The sequence below is a fragment of the Pundamilia nyererei genome, unplaced genomic scaffold, assembly GCF_000239375.1.
Source record: "Pundamilia nyererei isolate P.nyererei 1_Seehausen unplaced genomic scaffold, PunNye1.0 scaffold00086, whole genome shotgun sequence".
Classification (NCBI taxonomy): Eukaryota; Metazoa; Chordata; class Actinopteri; order Cichliformes; family Cichlidae; genus Pundamilia; species Pundamilia nyererei.
In genome coordinates, this window is record NW_005187487.1 from 1,165,115 (window position 1) to 1,175,960 (window position 10,846).

Genomic DNA, 10,846 nt, shown 5'->3' on the forward strand with positions numbered 1-10,846 from the left:
TGTACCTCTGGTGCAAATTACTGACCTCTGTCATCATTTTAAGTGGGGGAACTTGCACAATCGGTGGCTGACTAAATACTTTTTTGCCCCACTGTAAGTGTTTAGTTTATATGGAGTCCAAAGTGAGACATGATAATGATGTTAGAGTTAAGTGGCTGCAGAGCCAGTTTGGAGATTAAAACAAGAGAATAAATGCTGGATTTCATCAGGTCAGCATGAATATAAGACCAAATCAATGCACTGTGTCATGTGATATTTAGGCGCTTAACGCATACAGTAGTACATTTGTGCATCTTACTCTCCTGAGACCACAATTCCTCACAAAGGAGCTTCATTCTGCTCAATAAAATGTTTTAGACTTTGTTAACAATTATAAACTTTTTGTATTATCCTTTAAAATAAACCCACATCCACTATTAAAAAAAAATACTGTCTGTTCACAGATGATGTTTAGTTTTTACTGTTATCAGGCCCAATCAATCCCAAACTGGGGGCTGGGTCTCAGGAGAATAAAGTGATATGTTCACTTGAGTGCCAAGCAGCAGTGTGTCTCACCAGCCGGGGTCTGGTCTCCCTCAGGAACGTCTTGAGGTCCCCTCCAGCCATCAGCTCGAGCAGGATGAACCGAGGCATAGCCTGCAGACTTACTCCTATACAGCGCACAATGTTCTGGTGGTTGAACTTGCTGCAGCGACACAGCAGAGAAACACAGGTCAGATTTCTGCTGGTGCTGTAAGACAGACTGAATTTTCTTAATGCTTAAATAGCTCCTACCTGATGATTAGAGCCTCCATGAGGAAGTCCAATTCATCCTGCTCAGAACAAACTTCCGGAAGAGTCTAGTTTAAATGGAAACCAAATCTCAGTGCAACAAATGGTAATAAGCAAGCTGTAATTGGCTTCAAATGAAATTGCAGTTCTTTGTGTGGCACTTAAGGTTTCAAGCTTTACAGCTAAAAAAATAACAAAAACGTTTTGCAGACGGGCACAAAAACTGCTTTGGTCTCTAGAGCCACTTCCCTCCCATCACGACGCCTGGGGAGAACTCCTTTTTTAAAATAACAAACCTGTTTTATCTGTATAAAGGCTAAAGGTTGGAATTATTAGTGGCCTGGACATTGTGAGTGACAAGCGGGTTCTGATTAAGCCACTAGCAGTTTGCTAGGCTTCACCTCAGTTAATTGGAGTCATTGAACTGGACCTCTCGACTGCGTTTGTGCCGTTGGTGCCTTATGGAGCATTTTTAATGTAATTATCACACAAATAATATGGCTCACTGTGCGGTTAAGAGACCATCCAAGAAGAATGTGCTCCAGCTTTGGCAAGTGAAATTCTAATATTTCATTAGTCTGTTAGCGCTAATTAGCAGCAATCTGTGTATGAGTATGCAACCATCTATTAATGCATATTGCTTACCAGGCTCACTGTGTCAGCTGACAATTTAGCACGACACCCTCTCGTCCAAAAATACTTTGTTTTGGTCCAAAACAAACTATAAGGCTACAAATTGTCGCTTTAGAATGGAGCTTTATAAACCAGCTGGTGGTGTCCCAATGGGTACATCCATCTTTTATAAAAAGTCTGTGGTAATAAGTGTTGCATACAGTATTTATGATATTTTGTATCTTGAGCTGAATGATGCTGAATGTGGGGCAGAGAAAATAACTGTTACAGTCGTTCTGTTACAAAGCTTTTAACGGAGTTTCAAAACAAGTCTTCAACTCTGTGATTGCCGGAGAAACGCCGCACAAACATCCATCACATGTAACCCCACTATTACTCTTGCGTCATGACTCACCTTGACTGCAACTTGCAGTGGACTTGGTTCACCTGGTATCCCCACTGCAAGACCTTCATAGACCTCACCAAAAGCACCGTGACCTAGACCCCTGCAAACAAACAAACACATAACTAGTTTTAGAGAGAACGATTTAAACAAGAACAGTGCTGACACCTCTAAACTAAAGACGCTTGAACAAGGCAGCAGAAAGACACATCCTAAATAAACCTTTTGTCCAAACATCGATTACCTGAGGAGCTAAGCACCAGGTAAACGAGTGGGAGTCATGTAGTAAATCAAAAAGAGTGACTTCCTTCAAACACGGTGGTTGAGATGCTAGTCAGTATTCTAATTTAGTGGTCTGACAGCTTTTCAGCCCACAAAGAAAAACAACTCTTTAACCTGTTGCAGCAGTGAATTTTAAAATGAAAATATTTATAGTTTCCATTTTCCCCCTTTTTTTTAAAAAGTTGTTTCAGTTGACATGACTCTCGCATAACTAGATGAAATAGATGTGTCATGAAAGTTAAAAAAAAGAGAAAACTATTAATGATTTCAAATGTTTAAAAACCTCAAATGATGAACTGGCGAACTATAAACACAGAGACAAGATCATTCTGGAAAAAAAAGATTTTTCAGAAGCTCGGATCACTGCGGTGAACACCGTGAGACGTCACACTACTAATGTTGTTTCCTCTCACGCCATTCTGCATTTTTGAGTCTAACATAAGTGGATTTCCACAACTATTTTGTAGGACTGACATCTTCAGTAATTGCACATCAGTCCATCCCTGCCCCACAGTAATGAGATTACTTGAATCTTTTACCTGGTGAGAGAAATGTTTCGCCTTGGCACTTCCTTCAGGTCGTTGACCGAGGCCGTTTTGCCAGCGAAGCAGTAGTTGGGGTTGTAGTCTGTCATGATGGTGGAGGCCCGCAGCTTACTGAGCTTGCAGTCTGGACTCTGCAGCTCCAGCTGAATGGACTGCAGCTCTGTGTGTTTACGCCGATACACTGGTGACATGAAAATAAAAGAGCAGTTTTGTTCCACTACTGAGATATCGACATAATAATAATATTAATAATAAATAAATAAATAAATAACAAAACATAAGTCCTTTTTGTAAAAAATTACTACTGGCAGCCAAAGCTCACAAAGCGGAAAGCTTTTCCAGTTATTACGTCTCCAAAGAACACAAAGCTGTACAGCACCAGTCACTTAGATAAAGCCCACTGTGTCCCTGAGCATCCATTCCTTTCCATCCGATCTGAGATTTGTCCAAAATATCACAAAGAGCATGTTTCAGATTTAAAGTTTTTCAACCACTGTACATGTGCACCTGTTAGATACATGAACACATATAAAGTGCATAAACAACAATGGGCCCAAAGCGTAAGACCCAAAGAGCTCACATCGTTCCCCTCAATATTGCAAATGCATGCACCTCATTGAGAACAGCATGAAGTATGAAAACTCAGCTCTTTGTTTCTCTCATACACACCCACACACAGCAAACTTCACACTTTTTAGTGCTAGAAGCCTCAACCTGGACTGTGAACATAGTAGCTTCAGGGACAATCATTTGTGTGTGAGCTTATGTGTGTGTAGGGAAGTTATTTATTTACCAAGTGCTGTCTAATGTACGAGTGCTGTCAGCTGCTGGCTAAGCAGCCATCCATCATTAGCGTGTTTCATTCATCAGAGAGGTTGTCCCACACCTCGTCTGCCCCTGCCTCGTCCACTAATGTGCGTTCAAAAGTGTAGGTGGGAGTCTGAAAATATGCGTCAGCCTGCAAGTGATGGCTCAATGAGCGTATACTGTATGTCTGGCGGTAATAGTCTGAAAGCAGGCGTGCAGAGGGATATTTGTGATGGCTACGAGGCTCACCTCCCATTCTGGAAACAGCCTGCTAAGGGCCATTTAAGATGGGCCAGGGACCACTGGAGAAGTTTCATGCAGAGTGAAAATGTGTTTTTTTCAAAATGTATAACAAACAAGAAAAAAGGGTGATCATAAAAACATCTCAAATGAAAAAAGAAATCATGTCGGGTTTACATTTGGCTTTAAGCTTGTATCCGTGAACCTCTGAACCGTATCCACCATGTAGTGAGAACAAATTCATGGCGTACAACCCTGTGGCTTGCTGACTTGAGGTGCCAACCTCAGGCTTAGACACTATAGAGGGAGGAACAATATGGCTTATTATCAGTGCTCACCAAACCGTGCATCTCAAATAGTACTAGGGTGCATTAGTGCCTATGGAATTGGCAGCTTGCTCATCTGGAAAGGCACAACCAATGCTGAAGGTATCAATGAGAGGAAAACACAAGTCTGCTCCCATCCAGACTTGATCAGGGAAGACCTTAATATTTCAGCAAGACAATGCTAAACAGCACAGTGCATCTATTCCAACAGCATGGGTTTATAGCACAATTGCCCAGTTGCTGAACTGGCTTTCCTGCAGCCCCTGAAAACATTTGGATCATCATGAAATTAAAAAAAAAAATGCAACAAAGACGAACAGGACTATTGCACAGCTAGAATTCTCTATCAGAAAAGAATGGGAGAACATTTCTCTCCCAAATGTCCAACAGCTGCTCTCCTTAGTTCCCACATGTTTATGGCCTGTTGTTAAAAGAAGAGGGGATGTTACCATGGTAAACATGTCCCCGTGGCAACTTTTTAAGACATGTTGCTGCCATTAACTTTGTATGTTCTACTGTAAATAAAATATGGGTTTATTAGATTTGCAGTTTGTTTTTATGCACATTTTGCACAGAGTCCCAGTGTTTTCTGGAACCCCAACCCTCTCTCACAATCTCCTAATAAAATCTGTAATATTTAATAGAGTATGTTGCGTTGTGGTACGACTGCGTATAACTTGTTCAGTGATTGGGCAAGTCAAGTGTAAAAAATCACAGAGCAAAACACTTTATGTATAGCAGGAAGTACTGAATGAGTGAACAAAGGAATACACCTCCTGAAATTAGTCTCAAATTAATTATGTTGTGTCCTCCTCCACCTACAAACCCCAGCTGCAAAGCTGAGGAAGGGAGGAAAAAGTGCAATGAGAATAAAACGAGTGCAGACACTTGCTGATCCAGGCTTTTGCAGATCATGTCAATTTTCACTGTAAAAATTCTGTAAATTATCAAGCAGAATAATTTTGGCCGTTGCCGATACCAAATAATTCTTTCAAATTCATATTAGTTGCTGACAAAGATGTGTCAACACTTACTTATCATGACTCCGGACACAGCCAGCAGGAGGGCAGCAATGAGCGCCGAGGTGCCCACAGACAGACCCAGCGCCAGGTGCGAGAGAGATGGCTGCGGAGGCTGCTGGGACACTTCTGCAGGACAAGGGGAAACAACGGTGTCATACAGTTGTTATCTTCCCCCAGAGGAGTATTAACATTCACTTCACCACACTGATCCCCGACTTAATTAATGATGTGAAAGCGATGACACAACAGAGCTTAGGAGCGGCGACGGACGCTGCATGTCAATTCCTTTTTTCTGTGCGGAGGGGAGATCGTTTCGCTCGTCTAAGCCGAGGAACAAATCTGAACACCGAGAGACACCATATTGAGATTGTGACCTTTTTACGACCTAGCATCACAGAATTATCTACCGCTTGTCATTATAAAGAACAGATTTGCAAATCATCGGTTGAGGAGACAGTCTAGGTCATTAAGATATTATTGAGACGGTAAAAGCCCTGTTATTTTGCTTGAAATTATAAAGTGACACTCTGCCATATTAATTCATTTCAGATCTACATTCATAAACGTGTTATCTGCCTGAGATTACAAATCATAATTGAGGAGGCAATTCTGGGTCTGTAGGGGTTTGTCTACACCGGCTTGTTAGAGTTTAACCCAAGAAGAACGCAGTTTTCAGACATTTCTGAAAGCTGATTTTTAGTCGATGGGCCTAATGGGCAAAGCTAGCTCCATGAAGGCTCATTAAGCCCATTATGAAACACATTCACAATCCACAGTCTAATGTCACCACATCAGTACTAAGGTGAAACCTTTTATCCTTGACATCCTGAGATAAAGAGCTTTTATCTGACTGCAGCGCCGACAGTGAAACGACAGGACAGGAATCCACACGACTATTACTGCTATGGTTACATTCATTTTCAGTGAGAGGTTAGCTTATCCTACGTATTGATAATTATTACGAATGATTGAAGCGCTATTAAAAAACATTTTCCCTGATAAAGATTCAATAAAGTACAGAGCCTTCCAGGCTTAATTACTTTTGTGGATTAATTCATTATCCGTTCTCCGAGTCGCAGCCTATTACAGGTACAATTACATTCAGCTCATTTGTGTGTTCAGATCATTTCATACGTTTGCATGGAACAGATAGAATTAGTCTGTGGTTCTTCATTACTTGGGCTCCACTACTGTTATCTCCTGTGTCATACCTGTGGCGTTGATGCAGGAAACTTCATCCGGTGCCAGGGTGAGGCCTTCATCACAAAAGCAGATTGTGGAATCTATGTCTATCTCGTGGCATTCATTGCTCTCACAGTGGCTGCAGTTCTGCACCGGGCTGATGATCACCTCGCCATCCCCCTCCATACCTGTAGGCATCCACGCACACACACAGACACAAAAACACGGCAGAGCAGAGGTTTCTAAAGCGAACAGGATTTGATTAGATGGCTGTAGGATGTTCTCTGGTTAAATGAGCCAAAGTTCAATAACGCTCCTGATGTAATTTACAGGAAATAGTCCTGATTAAAGGATCTATGAAAAAAAAAAAAAAGAAAAAGAAAGAAAAACTTCCCAAGGTTTCACTCTCCATGCCATCGTGATCCAGCATATGGTATCCTCACTCACAGAAAGAAAGGAGACTGTGTAAGCGGTAAATAAAAACAGAAGACGGTGACCTGCAAATCAAATAACGCTTATATTAAAAGGTAAACATCAAATACTGAAAGAGAAATTTGATTGGGTTTGGAACATCATGGTGTAAATTTGAAAAACATTGGATGAGGCGTCATATCTCATTCATGATTCCTTCAAGTTTCCCAATTTTTAGTTCTTTTTAATTAAACATATAGTTTAAATAGTTTCCAAATTGCTCTATTCTGTTTGTATTTACATCTTATAACATGAAACACGGTTGCATCTTTCTCCAGTTCTTCTGTTCACAAAGCCTTGAGGTCAAGGTCACTGAGATTCAAACTTGTATTAAATTTTTAGTAGATCAATACATCCTCAGTGACTTCCTTCTTGAGTTTCAGAAGATTTTCAGAAAACCTGACCTCTGACTTTGACCCCGAGTTCAATGTCGAACTTGAGAGCTTTAAGGATGAAAGTTTAAATTTATCTAAGCAGCTCAAAGACAGCCATCCACTTTGACTGTCAATGAAACAGCTTGTTGCGGAAATGCTCCAAACACACACACACACACACACTCCCCCGCAAAGACTAACATTACTTCGTTAAGGCTAACCCAGCGAGAGCTCATTATGTTAACTTGGTGCTCGTTGGTGGGCGGCTGTCGCTACAGAAATACATTTGTTTGATTGATTGAGTTGTTGTCTCTAATTTGGTAGCCAGAAATTTATATATATTTAAAAAGGTTTTCTGCAGAAAAATGATCATATTCATATTACTCTTATCTACGTGCATTTACTATCTGGCCAGTTCAAACTGCTGTAGAGCAGTTTATAGAGGCAGGTGGGTTGCTTTTGTTGCGTGGGGAACTGGGAGCTTGCAGATTTCCATTACAGCCCAGCCTTGCCTAAAATAGATGAATTCAGTGATTGTGAATGGAGGTTTGAATAATCAGAAAAAAAGATCTTCTGGCTAGAAGAAAAATCCGCAACCTCTCTGCCCTCCATAGCCCGAAAGCTTATAGCCACAAAGACTTTTAAAAGAGATTTTTTTACAACGTTATTTATTTTATTTCAGATTTGGGGAAACCAGTTCTCTTGATTGTGAACTACAGCAAGCAGGGACAAGGCGGTGCAGCACAGATTAGTTATTGGTTGTGAAATTCTGTACTGTTTAGCAAGCAAAGCAAATGCATTCATCTGTAGAATCTATTTTCTCTCATCATTCTGTTATCAGCTTTATACGTACAAATACATAAATCTAACCCAAAAACACAGAGACGGCTCTGAGGAGGAATACAAATGTGTCGAAAACAGCTGCTGACTGCATACTAATATCAAGGCGTGTTGTGGCTCCTTCATGTTCGTGAAGTGAAGATGGTGATGATCATTGTTACAAACATGTCTAAGACATCCTGTTGGCACACCTGACTTAGATTCTAATAATATAATATTCTAATAAAAATACCTTTATGTGCTGTGCTGCAGTTGTTTCACTATCAACGCTAGACAAGAATCCTGATAAAGAGGAGTGATTTTTCTCCTCAAAAGCTTCTTGAATAATGATTTGCTTAGTCTCTTACCATACTCATGAAAAACTGGGCACTCTCTTACACACCGGTGCATCGACAGAGACTCATTTATATACTCCTGGCTTCTAATAACATTCACGCTCTCCTCGGTGCCTCCCTGCATCTAGTGGCCAGCTGTGCAACCCTATCTGTATTACAAAGGATTTGAAGCAGTATGCCGTATTCGGTGGATTAGGAATCCGTATTGCAAACTGTTGCCTCTGTCAATATTACCAAAATCATTTTTGATCCTTTTTAGGCCTGTCAGTGCACACAGCAGGGCGATTCTGCATTACCCACTGTTTTTGTTTGAGCTCAAGAATCTCCCAGTGCAGCTCAAAGGAAATTGATGCCGTAGAGATTTGTGATTACGACTTACAGCAATGCCCTTAAACCTGACCTTTACTCGGATGATATTCTTTTTAGTTATCACATTACAGATATTACAATAAGCCATTTGTGTATTTTGATAACAATTCATGCCTTTTGGGGGATTACCCAGCTGCAATTGTTGGGAAGCATTTAAGTAACAAAGTGTTGCAGGTTACCTTTGTGGTGGCCATCTTGTTTTCCCAGTAAAGAGGAAGCCTGCCTCAATTGCAGCTCTTTTATAGGCCAGTGTGTATTAAGAAGGTGTGTCTTTAGAGTATTTAAAGGGAGCAGGAAATGGATTGGGAGCCATTTTGGGAAGTTGCTGTCTGCATGTGCATGGTGTTGGCAAGAGATAATAAAACAATTACTTTAATTAAGATAGAGTGAAGTCTGATGTTTCCCTCACCGCCCCTCACTGTGTAACAGCAATTTACATCACTTTCTCTCTGTGAATCCATACAACACTTCTGCTGCAGTGGTTTCAGGAAGTGAACAGTTTAAAACTCATATGGATGGCTATAAATGCCTGTTTAATTGCATTACCTGTCACATAGGGTAACATCTCATTTGTTATAATACTGCCAAAGTGCAGCTATAGCTATCTGGTACATCCTGAAAAATGTGGCAAGTAGACACTGAAGGACAAAATATGAAACAAAATGTGAAGATGCAGACAAAATGATGAGGATTAGAGGATTCTTCCAGCAACCTTTCTTGGACACTCAGTTGTAGCTTAGGTGTGTATATATATAAGGCTATAAAGTGTCAGAACACTTTAGCTAAACTTAAAGAAATCCAAAGTAGCATTTTGATATTTGACTTTTAGAGCCACAATGTTTGCTGTACAAACATGAAAGAAGTATAAATGTGTAGAGGTGAATTGCATAATAGTCTAGTGCAGCTGTCCCCAACCCCCGGGCCACGGAGCAGTACAGGGCCACAAGTCGTTTGGTACCGGGACGCGAGAGTTGAAGCTCGGGTGTGAAATTTATGGTTTTCAGGGTTTTTACCGTAAACTCGGTTTCCCTGGGTCTTTTCCCGTGTTGTAGTTGTGTGTCTTATTTTGAAAGAAATATTTATGCATTACCATAGCGACCAGAGAGTATTAAGGAGCAGAGAGGAGGATGTTCCTCTCAATGTTGTAGGCGCATTTCAGGGGGACGCTGCTAATAAAGTTACACAGTTACACAGTGAATTTGTGTTTATTATTATATTTACAAAATACCACAGTTTTTGTCGTGGTCGTATCATTTTGTTTTGTTGTATTTATCTTCCACATTTTAAAGGCCGGTCTGTGAAAATATTGTCTGCCATTAAACCGGTCCGTGGAGCAAAAAAGGCTGGGGACCGCTGGTCTAGTGCAAACTGGATATATAAAAGCCTATCAGCTGAGCCATAAGGGTTGATTCTGAGAGCAGCTGATGTGCGCTGGATTACGTCTCTAATGGTGCATTACAATTTGGAATTTTGCTGAAATTTCCTTCTGTACTTACAAAGCCAGTTAGAAATACAGAAGACTGAAAACGACAGATTTTTGGTTTTAAAACTGATGTTTTCTGTGCAGTTTAATGAAACAAAATTTAGCTTTTTTATTAAGGAAATTAATTTCCTTGATTTCCTTGAAAGGTTTTGACAAATTGAGACGCACCATTGTCACAAGTGACATTTCTGCAAAAGAAATAGATGAATCTGAGTCAAAACCTTTTTTTTTTTCCTAAATGGGAAACGCGCCCTTGTTAACACTTGGTTTTAAAATGTGCCAGAATCTTGAATCTCCATTGAGACACAAAGTGATGCTGTCACTCAGACTTCACACTAAGGTGGTTTCCGGCACTTTGGACTGCATATCTTTTGTGGTGCAAAAGCAATCATGTATTGTTCCTCTTCAGGAAAACATGTCATTAATGCAGTACACGGTGTTTCTATTTACCTTTTTCCCCCCTTTTAGCAAAGACTTTTCCGCAGATGCCTCAGCTGCCCAACAAACACATAAATGGCGTATATCTCTATAAAACTGAGCAAAGATAAAGTCTTGGGTGATGTATACACATGTATAGATGTTTATTAGGGGTGCCACGATACACAAAATTCACGGTTCGGTTTGATACTTTGGTGTCATATTTTTTCATACATTTCATTCATATTTTTTCGATACAAAAAAAATGTTCATGCCTTTTTAATTTGTCATTTATTAAAATTATAAATATATATCGTTAGCTTCATAGCATAAGTGCCTAAGTCATTTTTTTGTGATGACATAGGCA

At 40.3% G+C, this 10,846-nt stretch overlaps 1 protein-coding gene across 2 annotated transcripts in view; it reads right to left on the minus strand.

The window, feature by feature from the left end:
• alk (ALK receptor tyrosine kinase) overlaps positions 1 to 10,846 on the minus strand; it is a 400,486-nt gene that overhangs the window by 15,244 nt on the left and 374,396 nt on the right. For both annotated transcript variants that reach the window (XM_005738755.1, XM_013912312.1), the window contains exons 18-23: positions 6,220 to 6,378; positions 5,021 to 5,134; positions 2,608 to 2,794; positions 1,799 to 1,889; positions 775 to 839; positions 556 to 685 (exon numbers count right to left, since the gene is read on the minus strand). In XM_005738755.1, the coding sequence (XP_005738812.1) occupies positions 556 to 685; positions 775 to 839; positions 1,799 to 1,889; positions 2,608 to 2,794; positions 5,021 to 5,134; positions 6,220 to 6,378 (746 nt within the window). The remainder of the gene's footprint in view (positions 1 to 555; positions 686 to 774; positions 840 to 1,798; positions 1,890 to 2,607; positions 2,795 to 5,020; positions 5,135 to 6,219; positions 6,379 to 10,846) is intronic.